Here is an 18,206-nt window from a genome sequence, read left to right on the forward strand (position 1 = left end):
ATCTGGAGATCTAGATATAGACTGCCTATATATAATTGTTTAGGCTAGCACTATTTAGACTAGGCCTACTATTTGATCTCTAGATTCTAGATCTATGAAAGGTCGCTTCTTTAGTTTAAGCTTTTAGTAAATAAATCTAGTAAACCTAGAGATCTAGATCTGGTCAAACAATGATCTAGACCTGAACTATTAATAAATAAGATAAAATGATAAATCTAAATAAAAAAACTAGATCTATAGTAATAAAATTCTAGAATACTCTGAAAGACACAAAGATAAAGGCACATTCCTCGTCCCATATGCTAGGACAAATTTGTACAAATACTCCTTCTTCCCTAGTGCTATTAGAGCATGGAATGGGTTGCCTGAGCTAGCCAGGAAAACCAGTGACTTGGCAGAATTTAAGTCATTGGTTAATATGCATGACTAAATGCATGACGCGTAGGACGTAATCATCTTCTTTTTTGAAGTAACGTCTGTATTATATAAGATAAGAAGATAAGATAGCTGGCTGGTAGTCTATGACTATAACTATAGAGTATAGAGTCTATATAATTATTATAATATTATTATATAATACTAGATTACTAGACTATATATATCTATATAGTACATATTATAGTATATACTATACTATATAGACATTTTAGTATATACTTATATAGTATATATATATAATAGTTTTAAGCCATATTCTTTACAGGCCTGAGAGAAGCTCGACATTAGTGACTGAAGTTCCTCTTGTGTGTGCGCCACTACCGCTGCATCATCCGCTAATAACATATGTCTTACGAGGGTGGTTCTGATTTTAGTTTTGGCCCTCAGTCTGGCAATATTTAGGAGTTTGCCCTCAAATCTGGAATGAAGATAGATGCCTTCGGTGAATTTGTCAAACACGTTGTGGATTAGCAGTAAAAATAGTATTCCAAAGAGGGCCAGGATACATCCTTGTTTAACTCCGCTGTTTATACTTAAACTTTCGGAGCTGGCACCGTTGAATTGCACTGTACCCATCATATTTTAGCGGAAAGATACAATTAGATTTAGTAGCCTGGGTGGACAGCCTATTATCTGTAAAGAATATGGCTTAACTATTAGCGTGAAGAAAACAAATGTTATGGGACCACCTGCTACAGCACCACCCTCCATCCTCATAGACGATAACAAGCTGGATGCTGTAAATGAATTCTGCTATGTGGGATCCACAATTCAAGATGACCTGTCTCTAAAAGAGGAGATAAAAAGGGGAATATATATATATATTGATAGATACAATGAGAATGATGGAAATAATGATGAATAGAATAATAATACAACTAGGTGTTCAATCAAAAATCACAAATACAGTGTTTACTGCTAGAATTCAAAAATCCATTTCCAAATAGCACAATGCTATGTGTCACAATATATATAAAATTATGCAACTTGCTAATAATGCTAGAAACTTGTCAACTTGGTTTCGTATATAGACTAAGTCTAAGACTGCTTTATTGATCCTTACTGAAATTTGTTGTGATTACAAGGACTCTTTTCTCATATAAAGACAACACAACAGAAAAATACACATAAATACAACAGACACAACATAAAGAGTTCATTCAGCGACTACACCCAGGTATCTTGGTGCTTTTCATGTTCCCTGATCAATGAGTGGCGGTGATAGAGTCTGAACGAGTGAGGTACGAACGAGTTCTTGTACCGCTCTGTTCTTGTTTTGATTGACAGCAGTCGCCCACTTCGCGACGACCTGACATAGTTCTGATGGAGCGGGTGGCCGTTGTCTTCCAAAATTTTTCAATTTTTCTTAGGCACTTTTGTTCAAAAAGTTCCTTTAAATGTGGTAATGTTGTGAGTGTAATTTTTTATGCTTTTTTTATGATGTTTTCTAGACGTCACAATAGTTTAGGTGAGGCGTTGCCTTGCCAAATGTAAGTTATTCCGTATGTTAGCAGATTTTGTATAGTCGCGCCATAAAAAGTCTCAAGGATCTTCTTGTTTAGTTTAAAGCTATTGAGTTTGTATAGAAAAAAGAGTCGCTGGGCTGTTTTCTTTGTCAGAGTTCCAAGGTGGTCTTCCCATGAAAGCTTCCTGTTGATGAAAACGCCTAGATATTTATATATATATATATATATGCCTTTACTTGTTCTATAGATGTAGTGTTTATTTGCAGTTCACGTATAGTTTGTTTTTTCTTTCTGAAATCTATTATAAGTTCTTTAGTTTTTGTGGCATTCAGTTCTAGAAAGTTGTCGGGGCACCATTTTGTAAACTCTTCTATCAAGCTTCGATACTGAGTTTCGTCTCCTGAAATAAGACCGACTATGGCAGTATCATCAGCGAATTTAATGAGTTTAACTGAGTCATAGATGCTTCCTATGTCATTAGTGTAAAGAGTGTACAGTACAGGAGAAAGTACACAACCTTGTGGAGCACCTGTACATAGTACTCGAGTTGACGATTTGGTGTTGTTGACTTTAACATACTGGAGGCGTTGGGTTAAAAAGTTTAGAACCCATGCTTGTACGTAAGGACTTACATTTCAGTTACTCAGTTTGTTTATCATTTGATGTGGCTGTATGGTATTGAAAGCCAAGGAGAAATTTACGAAGAGGACTCGTGCATATGTTTTGGGTATATTGAGATGCTTATTAAATAAAGCTGGTCCAAAAGCAATAGAATGGCATCCTCAGTTCCTCTAGCTGCTTTATATGCAAATTGATGAGGGTCTAGGCTGTTATTGACTTTTGCTACAAGTTGTTTTTTAAAAGCATATATTTTTCCATATTTTTTAACTATAGATTAATATGGTTTCCCAATGTGATTGGTATAATTAGGAACAAAACTAAAAATTATAAGCCTTTAAAAATAGATCCAAGCTATACCATATGATCATTGCTAATAGACTTGTAAACTAAATCTTTTTTTTTTCTAGTCACTAGCTCATTTTAGGTGTCTTAACTGCTCAATCCTAGTTTCTAGAAGACTACAGAATCAGAACCAGATAGTTTCTAAATATAGAGCCTAGAACTTACTTCAAACTAAATGTGGACTTCCATCACTAAATTCCTGTTTTGTGAACTAGATCTAGTTCTATTAGAGTTTACTAGAGATAAAAAAAATTTTCGTTTATGATTTAATAAATAATGTATAGATCTAGATCTAGTGCTATACAGTTTTTCAGGTAGGCCTTTCTAATATTTACAGATAGTATGTTATTTAAAGTTTAATATATATAGGCCTATATACATATAATAGATATGATTGTAGAATTAATATATATATATATATAATACATATTTAACATATAGACCTATCGCTCACTTCTCTCTCAAAAGACAATAAATGCTCCCAGATGAGTCAAAGGTTTTTGTTTTGTCTTGAGACGGACAGAATCTGTAGTGACTGATCAAGCCTAGCTATTCTGGATCTGCAGAGTTTGCCACAGTTTGTGCATGTATATGCATCTGTTTTAGGGCTAGCTGATAGGGCAGTTTTCTTTTTCTTTCTCTTGACTAAGGCAGTTTCATTTTTGTAGAAAATGTCATGTCATATTATTCAAAATTGTCATTCTTATGAAATTATTTGTAAAAGCATTTGAAGTTATGTCATCTATATTACAGCTTATAAATATATCCTATGCTGTTTTCTTCCATAATTCTTTTCTTTAAATTTATATCTTTTAAGACTCGCTGTATTGTTTGGCTGGTTTGTCACCTGATCTGTTCCTCTTCACTCTCAGCTTTTTCAAGATGATCTATAAAAAACTGACCAAGTCTTCCTCTCTCACACAGTGGGAAGAAAATGTGCTGACCAGAGCTACACATGGCCATAGTTTTTCTACAAACTCTGGTCAGCAATTTTTCTTAACTGACCCGCTAAAAATTGCACCACTATGTATTATTAAAAAATAAATAATTTGGAGATATAAAAACATCTCTCTATATAATTCTCTTCATGGCTCAAGAGACACCAAGTAATGGAAAGATCTATAGATCTTTTATTTCTGCAAGTCGGACGGACTAGAGTTACACCTTGTAATTTTAGAGGCGAAAAGAGAGGGGGGGGGGAACAAGTAGTATTCACCCGTCACTAAATAGCAGGGCTGGGCTTAACCAACAGATTTCGCGGGGCTCAGTTTGTGTTAGGATACGGATAATAAGTGAAAATTAAGAGTTTGTATTGGAAAATATATTCACCTTTGCATTTTATTCATTCTTTACTACGCACAGAATTACTACATGAACCTTGCGTGTAGTGAAGTCATACAGTATATCATAAGAATTCTGTTTTCTAAAGATTTTAATAATTTCCAGATATTTCCAGGACTTTTTCGGACCTTTTGCAATTTCAGGAGATTTCCAGGAGCTCCTGGTTAATTGACAGGAGGCAGTGGGAAATCTGTTATAAGTTATAAAAAGGTTTAATTTAATAATTTATACACCTAGAATTAGTGCGGGCCCACTGTGGTCGTATAGATTGCAGTGGCCTAAGGCCAGCCCTGCAAAATAGTGCCGTATGCTACGCTGCCGATCAACTAGTTATTAATTATTTTGCTAAATGAAAAAAAAAAACAATATTACTTGCTTCTGCAGGTAAAATATCTCAAAATTGCCAATATATGGAGATTCCAAAACAATTGATTGAGTGACTAGCTCAATAGTGATGTTAATTCATTTATATGCTATTTTTATGGCCAAGTAAAGTTGACTTTTTAAACAAATCTTTCTTTCCGACAGATGCCACAAGTGCCAACAAGTACTGGTTTCAATTGTTGGATTAAACAGACAATGTCTTCTACCGCAGCCTGTGAGGAGATTCACAATCCAGGACGCTTCAACAGCTCTACGGCCTTTCTTTTTCATAGTCCACCCTGACCTTTTTGGTCAATACCCAACTGAAAGGGTATTATTTGAACAAAAAACTTGTGTTTGAATATTACTTTTTTTTTATATAAACGCCTACCTTTTTCATTTTAACAACTTCAGAAATATAATGTTTATTTTTACCTTTACCTATCCCGTGGTCTATTGGACCATTGGGGCACCATGCAAGATTTGTCAACCGTCTTTCTCCATTCCTCTCTGTCATTTGCCTTAGTTAGAACCTCTTTCAATGGCAGGCCCGTCCATTCTTTTATGTTGTCTTCCCATCACTTTTTCTGTCTGCCGCTTCTTCTTTTTCCTAGTACTATTCCCTGAAGGAAGGTTTTTGCAAGCCCCGAAGACCTTATAATATAGCCATAGAGTTTCAGCTATAACATTTGTTACTTTTTTTTTTATTATTAATAGAGATGAAAAAAAAAATATCCTACGATGAATACGATAATATTCAGCATTCTTTGTAATGTGTTGCTATCAGCAATTGTTTGCATCATTCTATTCTACAATATGATACAAGATTGAAATATTATATTTAAACATTTGCTGTCATAAGACATAGGGTGTAATGCTATTTCCAAATAATCTCCCACTTCTATTGCACACTGCATTTAGTCTGCACAAAAATTTCTAAAACAGTCTATGATTCACTGCTTTATATGTTGATAAAACTTTTTTTTTTACCAATATTATTTTTTTGTCTTTTAGGCTGTAAATGAAAATTCCTTGAAAGTGCTGAATGAATATCTTGCTACTCATTCCAGTGTGAGCAAATATGAAAGCAAGGAAATCATTTTCTTCATTCGCTCTCAGGGTAACATACAAGGTAAGCCATTAGGTCTTTGGAGAGGAAAGGAAAGGGTGCATTGTTTGGATTCCTACAAAAACTATTTGGCACTGGGCCTGGGCATTAGCCATGACTGGAATAATGTCGCCCACACATCAGTTCCCCCCTCTCCATGCAGCTGATGTATCCAAAGGATAAGGCGTCGCAGGTTCTGCAAACTTCCTTAGGGTCGCCAGCTCCTGATTTTTCCTCAGGGTTGACTCCCAAAGCATTTCCCATGATTGGGTATAGCTGCAAGGCAACAGAGGTTTGAATTCAGAGTTTTCTTTCTCCTAGGTGGGTAGCCAGCGATGGCTAATGAGCCCCTCCTTCCTGAAGCTTACTGGTTAAACAGGAAAGATCACAAAACAGCAATTCTATAGACTACTTATGTCAAATTTCATTATGTTTGTCAGTGGAATACTCATTTTCATTAGAGTCTGACTCCTCAGATATTGTTCTAGTAATACAAATTGGCAGACATGATCCTTGAAATGCGATATTCAATTTCTCAAATGTCAGCCTTTAGAAAACATGCCAAGAGGCTATCACAAACCAAACAAGCTCATCAAACCTCTTTATCAAACAAACTCAATACATCTCGAGCAACAATTAGCACACGAAAATTATAGATGTGTAAATAACATTCAAATTTGATTAGAGTAACACCATTTGTAAAATCGCTCAATTTAGAGACACTTCAGGACAGAAGAGTAAAAAAAGTAAAGTAGCATTAATACTTAAAACATGGAACCATAATTTACAAATAGAAAAACAAAACCTAATGAAATAGAAAGACACAAAGATAGAGACACATTTCTTATTCCATACGCTAGAACAAATTCGTACAAGTGCTGCTTCATGCCATTAGAGAATGGAATGGTTTGCCTGAATCAGCCAGGAAAACCAACAACTTAGCAGAGTTTAAGCCACTGATTAACATGCATGACTAGATTGACACATAAAACACATAGAATGTAATTATCTTCTCTTTTAAAGTAACATCTGTAATCTATAAGATAAAAAAAAATAATTCTAAAACATGAGCTCATAAAGGCTTTAAGTTATCTCAATAACGATTCTTTGAAAATGACAATGTTGTGTGCATTAACTGAGCAAAAAGGAACAGGCTATAAAAGAAACGAAGTGTAAAAAAAAAAATACTTGTTAAGGCTTATCTTTAAAATAATAATAGCACATTGTCTTTGAGTCCAAAAATTAGAAAATTAATGCCGTATTTCATGTAATTACATAGAGACTAGATGGGAGCTATTATACTAGTATATAAAATTTATATTAAATTTTGTGATTTCAGAAATTTGATATAGTTAATTAAATTATTATTATTTTTTTTTTTTCATTTATAAAAGCAACAAAGATTCACATTTAGCAGAAATATAATTTGTAATGAGCTTTACATTCATTTTATTTAAATGCTCTTGTATTTCAGAGATGAAACAGATTAAGATAACACTGACCACTACAAGACTCCACGAAACAGTGAAAGGAATCCTTGTGGCTTGTGGTCTGTCCATCAGTCACTTGCCGTCTGCGGCAGTCACGTGAGTGCTTTGTCTTTCTCTGTTTATTAAAACATTTTCAGTATTTTTAGCAGACTTCTAGCCACTAGGATGTCTAATTGATTGATTGGTCCAGGATGCTAATCTCATTGTCGGTAGGATTGAAGAGTAGGACTGATGAAGCTTAACGTCAACATCACTTTTAATTTTTACATCAACTCAGGTCCTTGCAGAAATAGACTTGACAGTATTTAATTCAATTAATTGATATCATTATAAAATCATCTCAATATGAAAAGGAAAGATTGTTCTAATGTACTAAAGAAAAGTAAGTAGAGTTTTTCTTTCAGACTATTCAGTCTAAAGGGAAGATGTAATGGTCATCTGTTTCTGTGGCCCACTGTTAATGGTGGTATTATGCGTCAAGTATAATGGCCAACCACCTTAATTTTTCCCCAACTGATGTCAGGTACCCATTAAAGCTGGGTGGACTCAGAGGTGCCCTAAAGATCCCAAAAGTAAAAATCCCAGTTTTCACTAGGATTTGAACATAGTACCCTCTGGTTTGGAAGCCAAACACTTTACTACTCAGCCACACTATAGAATATAAAGTAAGGTAAAGTACCCCTTTCAGTCCTTTGTGATATACAAGGTAGACGGTGTAAAGCTCATCTGTTTCTATGGTCGATGGCTTATAGAATATAGCAATCTTCATACTGAACAGCTAAAAAATTGATTTGATAAAATATTTTACTATATTTTGAGATGCATGTTAAGATAAACTTTTAGAAGTTCATACAAGCTTTTTACATGTAAATTTAAAACCTCTGCTATTACTGGTCTACCTACAGGGCTGGCACTGATCGTCCTATAGAGTGGCATCCATCTTATTATGCAGCAACAGGCAAAGTTAATCCTAAGGCCTCAACTAAAAACAAAAAACCTTTGGAGCTATCATTAAGGTTGTTACTTGTTCTTAATATACACTTTTAATAGTAACAATTAAAAGAAAATACAACAAGCTTTAATGTTATAATGTCAATCTTTGTAATATAAATGTGTGCTATTTAATACTACATTGTAGGGGGAAAACAATTTGCTTAAATATTTGTAAATTCAATTTTTTTAATTGGTAATTCTATTTTTTTTTTCATCATTCACTCTTGTAATCTTGTGGCTACAGGGGATGGCTGCAGGAAAATATAGACAAATCTCGTAAACTAGAAGAGTCTGTCCGGCACATTCAGGACGACATAGAGAGACTACAAGACAAGCTAAAGAAAGACATCGGCATAGATTCCATACGTTTTGACAGTGTCTGGGGATTTCATCACTTCAGGGGTTGTCTGAAATCTTTCGACAGACTTTACACGACACATCCCAAGTTTCTACAACATGTTTTAAAAGGTTGTTGAGAAAGAAACGTTTTAGTCAAGTTTTTTTTTTTATTAGGAAAAGCTTGTAAACATTGTTCACTTTTTATAATGATTAAGAATTATTTTTGTCATTAGGCTAAATCTAATTTAAAACTAAAACAGTTAGTTGAAATTCAGTAACTAAACTTAACCTAAAAAAACTTTTGTTTAGAACACAAAATTTGACAGCAAGTGTGTTTAATTGCATTGAGATTTAAAACGTTGAGTTTACAAATTATCTAATGAAACTCTGAGGAGAAAGACACCATAAAACTCTGTTTGACTCGACACATATGTTAAGAAAAATGTTGACAGTGTTTCTTTGCTAAGTGTCATTCAGGAGAATTAAATATTTTGAATGATTAAAAACAACTGAAGTGATTAAAATACATGCTATGCATAGGTTATAGTTTTCCTTTGTGCTTAAGACTGACTTACTTGACTTAATCCTGTGCACTCCCTGGGGCATAGGGATGCAACCACACCTCTCCACCGAACTCGGTTCTGAGCAGCTTTCTTCATCTGCTCCCATGTCAGTCCAGTACCCTCAGCTTCACTGATGACTGACCTCTTCCAGGTTTGCTTGGGTCTGCCCACTTTCCTTTTTCCTTGTGGGTTCCAGTCAAGTGCCTGCCTTGCAACATTGGTAGCTGGTTTTCGCAAGATGTGTCCTATCCTGCTCCATTTTCGTTTTGTTATGTCTTGGGCTATGGGCTTTAGTCTAGTTCTCTCCCACAAATCGATAGTAGTTATCTTTTCTGGCCACCTAATTCCTAATATCCAGCGTCGGCATCTGTTAACAAAGGTCTGGAGCTTTTCCATATTTGTTTTAGTGCTTAAGAAATGTTTATAAATTTCAGTAAGATTATTTAGGTCTTTAGATATATTATCCATTATTTCCATTCAGTGACTTTGAACTCATAAAATGACTATGCACTAATGTTCATCCTCTGTATCTCCTTCAGGCCAGTCATTAATATTCAGCAATAGTACTGGAGTTAGTCGGCTGGGAGAAATAGTTCTTAGTAGTGAAGATGTACCACAGACATGGATCTCTGTAAGTTGGCAAGAGGATCACTTTTTGAATACCAGTACATAAAAGTTGTTTAAATGATCAATATAGTTTGTTTTTAATTAGATATTGAATTAACTAGTTATAGTTGAATAGCTTGCAATAATAAATAATCTCAACATGAAACAATTACTAGGCAATCATTGAACATCAACTTATTTATGCATCTAGAGATAAAGCTTTTTTTTAGAATGAACCTCAATCTTATTTTTAAGTTTCAAATTAGAAGGTAGTGCCATAAGTTCCTTATCTGCCTAGATACCAACAAACAACTTATTTATGCATCTAGAGATAAAGCTTTTTTAGAATGAACCTCAATCTTATTTTTGAGTTTCAAATTAGTAGGTAGTGCCATAAGCTTTTGTTCTGCCTAGATACCAACAAACAACTTATTTATGCATCTAGAGATAAAGCTTTTTTTAGAATGAACCTCAATCTTATTTTTGAGTTTCAAATTAGTATGTAGTGCCATAAGCTTTTGTTCTGCCTAGATACCAACAAACAACTTATTTATGCATCTAGAGATAAAGCTTTTTTAGAATGAACCTCAATCTTATTTTTGAGTTTCAAATTAGTAGGTAGTGCCATAAGTCTCTGTTCTGCCTAGATACCAACAAACAACTTATTTATGCATCTAGAGATAAAGCTTTTTTAGAATGAACCTCAATCTTATTTTTGAGTTTCAAATTAGTAGGTAGTGCCATAAGTTTCTTTTCTGCCTAGATACCAACAAACAACTTATTTATGCATCTAGAGATAAAGCTTTTTTAGAATGAACCTCAATCTTATTTTTGAGTTTCAAATTAGTAGGTAGTGCCATAAGCTTTTGTTCTGCCTAGATACCAACAAACAACTTATTTATGCATCTAGAGATAAAGCTTTTTTTAGAATGAACCTCAATCTTATTTTTGAGTTTCAAATTAGTAGGTAGTGCCACAAGTCTCTTTTCTGCCTAGATACCAACAAACAACTTATTTATGCATCTAGAGATAAAGCTTTTTTAGAATGAACCTCAATCTTATTTTTGAGTTTCAAATTAGTAGGTAGTGCCATAAGTCTCTGTTCTGCCTAGATACCAACAAACAACTTATTTATGCATCTAGAGATAAAGCTTTTTTAGAATGAACCTCAATCTTATTTTTGAGTTTCAAATGAGTAGGTAGTGCCACAAGACTCTTTTCTGCCTAGATACCAACAAACAACTTATTTATGCATCTAGAGATAAAGCTTTTTTAGAATGAACCTCAATCTTATTTTTGAGTTTCAAATTAGTAGGTAGTGCCATAAGTTTCTTTTCTGCCTAGATACCAACAAACAACTTATTTATGCATCTAGAGATAAAGCTTTTTTAGAATGAACCTCAATCTTATTTTTGAGTTTCAAATTAGTAGGTAGTGCCATAAGTTTCTTTTCTGCCTAGATACCAACAAACAACTTATTTATGCATCTAGAGATAAAGCTTTTTTAGAATGAACCTCAATCTTATTTTTGAGTTTCAAATTAGTAGGTAGTGCCATAAGCTTTTGTTCTGCCTAGATACCAACAAACAACTTATTTATGCATCTAGAGATAAAGCTTTTTTTAGAATGAACCTCAATCTTATTTTTGAGTTTCAAATTAGTAGGTAGTGCCACAAGTCTCTTTTCTGCCTAGATACCAACAAACAACTTATTTATGCATCTAGAGATAAAGCTTTTTTAGAATGAACCTCAATCTTATTTTTGAGTTTCAAATTAGTAGGTAGTGCCATAAGTCTCTGTTCTGCCTAGATACCAACAAACAACTTATTTATGCATCTAGAGATAAAGCTTTTTTAGAATGAACCTCAATCTTATTTTTGAGTTTCAAATGAGTAGGTAGTGCCACAAGACTCTTTTCTGCCTAGATACCAACAAACAACTTATTTATGCATCTAGAGATAAAGCTTTTTTAGAATGAACCTCAATCTTATTTTTGAGTTTCAAATTAGTAGGTAGTGCCATAAGTTTCTTTTCTGCCTAGATACCAACAAACAACTTATTTATGCATCTAGAGATAAAGCTTTTTTAGAATGAACCTCAATCTTATTTTTGAGTTTCAAATTAGTAGGTAGTGCCATAAGTTTCTTTTCTGCCTAGATACCAACAAACAACTTATTTATGCATCTAGAGATAAAGCTTTTTTAGAATGAACCTCAATCTTATTTTTGAGTTTCAAATTAGTAGGTAGTGCCATAAGCTTTTGTTCTGCCTAGATACCAACAAACAACTTATTTATGCATCTAGAGATAAAGCTTTTTTTAGAATGAACCTCAATCTTATTTTTGAGTTTCAAATTAGTAGGTAGTGCCACAAGTCTCTTTTCTGCCTAGATACCAACAAACAACTTATTTATGCATCTAGAGATAAAGCTTTTTTAGAATGAACCTCAATCTTATTTTTGAGTTTCAAATTAGTAGGTAGTGCCATAAGTCTCTGTTCTGCCTAGATACCAACAAACAACTTATTTATGCATCTAGAGATAAAGCTTTTTTAGAATGAACCTCAATCTTATTTTTGAGTTTCAAATTAGTAGGTAGTGCCATAAGTCTCTTTTCTGCCTAGATACCAACAAACAACTTATTTATGCATCTAGAGATAAAGCTTTTTTAGAATGAACCTCAATCTTATTTTTGAGTTTCAAATTAGTAGGTAGTGCCATAAGTTTCTTTTCTGCCTAGATACCAACAAACAACTTATTTATGCATCTAGAGATAAAGCTTTTTTAGAATGAACCTCAATCTTATTTTTGAGTTTCAAATTAGTAGGTAGTGCCATAAGTTTCTTTTCTGCCTAGATACCAACAAACAACTTATTTATGCATCTAGAGATAAAGCTTTTTTAGAATGAACCTCAATCTTATTTTTGAGTTTCAAATTAGTAGGTAGTGCCACAAGACTCTTTTCTGCCTAGATACCAACAAACAACTTATTTATGCATCTAGAGATAAAGCTTTTTTAGAATGAACCTCAATCTTATTTTTGAGTTTCAAATTAGTAGGTAGTGCCATAAGTTTCTTTTCTGCCTAGATACCAACAAACAACTTATTTATGCATCTAGAGATAAAGCTTTTTTAGAATGAACCTCAATCTTATTTTTGAGTTTCAAATTAGTAGGTAGTGCCACAAGTCTTTTTTCTGCCTAGATACCAACAAACAACTTATTTATGCATCTAGAGATAAAGCTTTTTTAGAATGAACCTCAATCTTATTTTTGAGTTTCAAATTAGTAGGTAGTGCCATAAGTTTCTTTCCTACCTAGATACCAACAAACAACTTATTTATGCATCTAGAGATAAAGCTTTTTTAGTATGAACCTCAATCTTATTTTTGAGTTTCAAATTAGTAGGTAGTGCCATAAGTTTCTTTTCTGCCTAGATACCAACAAACAACTTATTTATGCATCTAGAGATAAAGCTTTTTTAGAATGAACCTCAATCTTATTTTTGAGTTTCAAATTAGTAGGTAGTGCCATAAGTTTCTTTTCTGCCTAGATACCAACAAACAACTTATTTATGCATCTAGAGATAAAGCTTTTTTAAAATGAACCTCAATCTTATTTTTGAGTTTCAAATTAGTAGGTAGTGCCACAAGTCTTTCTTCTGCCTAGATACCAACAAACAACTTATTTATGCATCTAGAGATAAAGCTTTTTTAGAATGAACCTCAATCTTATTTTTGAGTTTCAAATTAGTAGGTAGTGCCATAAGTTTCTTTTCTGCCTAGATACCAACAAACAACTTATTTATGCATCTAGAGATAAAGCTTTTTTAGAATGAACCTCAATCTTATTTTTGAGTTTCAAATTAGTAGGTAGTGCCATAAGTCTCTTTTCTGCCTAGATACCAACAAACAACTTATTTATGCATCTAGAGATAAAGCTTTTTTAGAATGAACCTCAATCTTATTTTTGAGTTTCAAATTAGTAGGTAGTGCCATAAGTTTCTTTTCTGCCTAGATACCAACAGTTTGTATTTCATTGTTTGTTATGTATCCAGCTTTTACAGACTGTGGCAGCTTATAAAGCTGTGCTTTCCAGATTGCCTGTGATGGAGTCCAAGCTGTCATCTCTGATGAACAACATTCAGGTAGTGAGAAGAGAGAAGCAACATTACCATGTGATGGCAGAGCAGTATGAGCTTATGCTGAACAAAATTTTGAATTCACTTCGTCGCTGTCAGGAACTTGTCAGCAATACCTTTGGGAAGAGAGATCTGTCAAGCCTGCAGCTAGCAGTCGAAGGGTGAGCACTTCGTTTTCTCAGTTTTTAGCTTTTTGTTTCATTTTTTTGTTTTTCAGCTTGTTCTGTTTCAGTTATTTCTTCTTGTCTTCTTTTTTTTTTCTGACATCCTCAGGATCAAAATTTTGGTTTAAAGTCTTGTATAAATGTTGCCCTTTAATTTATGAATACTTTAAAGGGAAACTCCGATAGTTTTTCAAATTTTAGTTATTGACTTATTTAAATTCTGCGTAAAAAGTTGTAATAGTAAACATTATATCATTTTTTATTTAAATGCTCAGAAAATTTTATATTTAATAAATTAGACAGAAAATTCTTCACGCCCCCCAAAAAACGGGGTTCTGCGAGATTTTGTTTTAAGTTATTTCATGCGTCACTTCCCTAAACAATACTGAAAGAGAAACTTGATTTAACCAATCATATCGCTTCATTCTTACAGTAGCTGTTAGGCTTAGTGACGGCCTAGTCCAGAGCTATGATACAGTTATATATATAAACATGTATAGATAGATCCAAAAGCATTAGGATAACCAACTCGAGAAAAAAAAGTAACATTTTCATCTAAGCCTCTCCCTGTCCCAAGAAGTAAATAGATCGTGTGTCTGAATGATTCGAACAAGATGGTCAGTGTAAGGCTAGTCGAGACTACGTGTAGTCGGTCATGACAAGACAACCAAGCGATAGTGTTTGTTGTGTGTTGAGTGGTCTGGCGAGAAAATACACACTGCCGTGATTAGTCAAGCATGTAAATCTACTTTTAATACGCATTTTTTCTTTGCTTACAAGATCCTAGATCTAACTGCATAGACAAAGATATATTTCTTTTACGAGAATGTAAACTTTGCTGTATGGTCTCCTGTTATACTTTCAATAGTCAATAGATTAAAACACCTTTGTGACGTCACATAGAAACCCGGTGAAAGTCTGACTGTTTTGGATGCGCAGGAAAATTACGTCGGAAAAACATCAATTACTAAGTTATTATTGCAAATTTTAAAAAAAGAAGAATATATTCATTATCTGTAAATCAAAACACATATTATATCAAAAATTGTCAAAACCATCGGAGTTTCCCTTTAAGAAATGTTAAGTGTACAAAGCTGGTGAATAGCTATTGGTTTCCTAAATGTTATCTAATTGATAATCTATACATCTTTTTCCTATGATCCTTGTCAGTCATATACTGAATTTTGAATTATTTTTTCCTTCTGCTAATACTTTTAACCAGACAGCAGATTCTCATGCAATGATAAATAAAACCCTAATATTTATACATTTTGCTTCTCTTTTTTTATGTTATGTGTTTTTATTGCCTTTATTTGTAGGGAGTCTAGTCCTTTGATGTTGTCCTCATCTGGTCAGTTTCTTATACCTGCCTCTTGTCCTGGAACTTTGGTTGTGGACTTTATTTTTAACAATTCCTTGAATGCTGTTAGCATTTTACAAGATATTGAAAGGTAAGTCTTTTTTCATTTTTAAAAATATCTTTTGAATAAAAATAATATAATTTAAAAAAATAATAATTTTCTGAATTAAAGGCATTAAAAGGACTTTTTAAAAAAAAAACTTTTACTCAGTATCTTCTTATCATAAGATATTTTTATATAATATACTTAACATAATAAAGTCTATTTGTTTAAGCAGGTTTCTTTATGAAGAAGAACAAAGTAGACAAAAAGCAATTGAAGAGCTCTGTCTTACTGATCTTCAAAAAGATGAGAGTGTCACCCCCTCCCAAATGACTTCCTGCTGCTCACGTCTGGCTGACCAGTACTGGCGATTTGGCGTTTCTCTGGCAAAGTCAAGGATCCGCATATCCCACTACTACTCTGTTATGCAGGATGGTCAGATTTGTGTCCCTTGGGACTGGTTAGGAGATGATGATTGAATGTCTCGAAGCAATTTTGTGTTGACCCTTTCATCTAGCTGCTCATAAACAAATAGCTCTAGCTAAGCAACTCATCAACCCACACTGCTTAGTAAAGTATTCAACAAATGTTTCAAAGCAAAACTTGTTGCCAGAAGTGAATTGTAAGACATGATCACTTTCTGTGTTATCTTGAGTTTGCATTGAATGTTTCCTGGTGCAGCCTCTTTTAACTCAAAGTGTCTTATAAGTAATGGATTTCTATTCTTTCCTTGGCCATACCTACAGTTATCTACTGCTGACTTAAACTTGATATAATGGGGATTATATTAATGTCAAATATTTACCTTCTTTAGCGCAGTAAGAAATTACTGTGATCCACCTCATGTTGCTTTAATCTTGATGTAAATCACAGAATTTTGAATACATACCTCAAAGTCTTCTTTTTATTTGTGATTAAATGAAATGTTTTGTGACTTTGTTAGATATCACTAGTAATTAAGTATGCATTCACTCTTAGGATGGTGCTTCTATTCTATAACTTGTAGTTATTTTTTTACTTAGCAAAATGATCGATGTGACAAGTCTCTTTTCTGAACTCTACTTTTCTTAATTACACCTCTCGGAGTTGAAGCATGTTTAAGAATTTTGTTCCACTGAACCATGAATGGAATTTTTTAAAAGCATTTGAGACCAATAGCAAATCCACTGCTGAGGACTTCTTCTTCTTCTTCTAGCCACCTTTATTGCTGCTGAGCTGTGAGCTCTTTTGCAGATTGTGCCAAGGAAAAAAGTGTGCTGTTTTCTTCAGTTGTTCAGCACTGCCGTACAGGGTGTTAGTTATGTTGGGCTGTAGTGGAAGTAGGGTCAGTCTAAGGTGGATTAGGAAGGGGCATTCAAAGAGGATATGGTTTACGGTTTCATAAGGATGGGTGCAGTGTCTGCAAAGGGGGAGTTGTGTAGAGTTTATTTTGTTCAGGTGGTAATTTAATAGTGGTGTGTGTCCTGTTCTTAGTTGGAAATTGTAGATTGCTCTTTGCGGGGGAGGAAGTTAATACTGTCCAGTTTGTTAGGCATAGTCATTTCTTTGTACATGGCTCTACCTGTGTTCACTGCTGAGGACAGACATAGACGTTAGATAGAGAACCAAATTGTTTCTGTCTTAAAAAGATGAAGAGGCTACTGTAAATGTATTTTTTTTTTTATTTTGGGTAAAACGCAACAAAAAAATGGACTTTCAAATTTTAGGATATTTTCAAATATTTCATAAAAGGGTTAGAGATAATAATAGATCTGGCTCATAAATTGTGGGTTGGTTTGTATTTATTTTTAACAGTAACACAGCTAGCGACTATGATGTAATTAAAAATAGGATTTAGTTGATGGGATAATGTCTTGTTAGGCAGTTCTATTACAGCAATACACAGTATTTTTCCAATAGCGTCTTTCATATTCAACTTTCATCCAGTGTTTAATTTACATAAATGATTTACCAAATTGCATTAGTTCAGGAACAAAAGTCAGATTATTTGCAGACGATTGCATAATATATAGAACAATAAAAACAACACAAGACACAGATATTTTACAAAGAGAATTAGATGAATTACAGAAATGGGAATCAAATTGGAGCATGTCTTTCCACCCAGAAAAATGTCAGTTGTTAAGAGTAACAAAAAAACTAAAACAAATTAATTCCACTTATCTTATTCATGGCAAACCAGTATCACAGACTAAAAACGCAAAATACCTAGGTGTTATAATAAATGAAAAACTATCATGGAATCCACATATTGATGAAACTACAAAAAAATCTAACAAAGCATTAGGATTTATTAAAAGAAATTTCTATAAATCAAATAAGAACATAAAACTAAAATGTTACTTAACCTTGGTTAGGCCAATAATAGAATATGCATCCTCCGTTTGGGACCCCTCAACTCAAGAAAACATTAAGAAACTGGAACAGACACAAAATAGAGCAGTGAGATTCATAACAAACGAATATTCACATTTGACTAGAGTAACACCTTTAGTAAAATCACTAAATTTAGAAAGCCTTCAGGACAGAAGGCTCAAAAGTAAAGTAGCAATCATACATAAAACACTGAACCATAATCTTCAAATACAAAAACAAAATTTAATAAAATACTCTGAAAGACACAAAGATAAAGGCACATTCCTCGTCCCATATGCTAGGACAAATTTGTACAAATACTCCTTCTTCCCTAGTGCTATTAGAGCATGGAATGGGTTGCCTGAGCTAGCCAGGAAAACCAGTGACTTGGCAGAATTTAAGTCATTGGTTAATATGCATGACTAAATGCATGACGCGTAGGACGTAATCATCTTCTTTTTTGAAGTAACGTCTGT

The 18,206-nt window shown here is 33.6% G+C and overlaps 1 protein-coding gene across 2 annotated transcripts; it reads left to right on the forward strand.

Annotated features, from left to right (window-relative positions):
• Nucleotides 1–46: 46 nt before the first annotated feature.
• LOC106062165 (T-cell activation inhibitor, mitochondrial-like) lies at nt 47–17,582 on the forward strand. 2 transcript variants are annotated; one of them, XM_056035587.1, is made up of 11 exons: nt 47–101; nt 2,933–3,181; nt 4,737–4,902; nt 5,586–5,703; nt 7,154–7,265; nt 8,075–8,185; nt 8,407–8,630; nt 9,604–9,695; nt 13,725–13,969; nt 15,292–15,423; nt 15,611–17,582. In XM_056035587.1, exons 2-11 carry the CDS (start codon nt 3,144–3,146, stop codon nt 15,852–15,854), a joined length of 1,482 nt encoding a protein of 493 aa, XP_055891562.1. In that variant the 5' UTR covers nt 47–101; nt 2,933–3,143; the 3' UTR covers nt 15,855–17,582. The 2 variants fall into 2 exon arrangements, with proteins under 2 accessions (XP_055891562.1, XP_055891561.1); XM_056035586.1 differs by lacking the exon at nt 47–101 and having other exon boundaries at nt 114–3,181.
• The last annotated feature ends 624 nt before the right edge of the window (nt 17,583–18,206 follow it).

This window comes from Biomphalaria glabrata, chromosome 7 (genome assembly GCF_947242115.1).
Source record: "Biomphalaria glabrata chromosome 7, xgBioGlab47.1, whole genome shotgun sequence".
Taxonomy (NCBI): domain Eukaryota; kingdom Metazoa; phylum Mollusca; class Gastropoda; family Planorbidae; genus Biomphalaria; species Biomphalaria glabrata.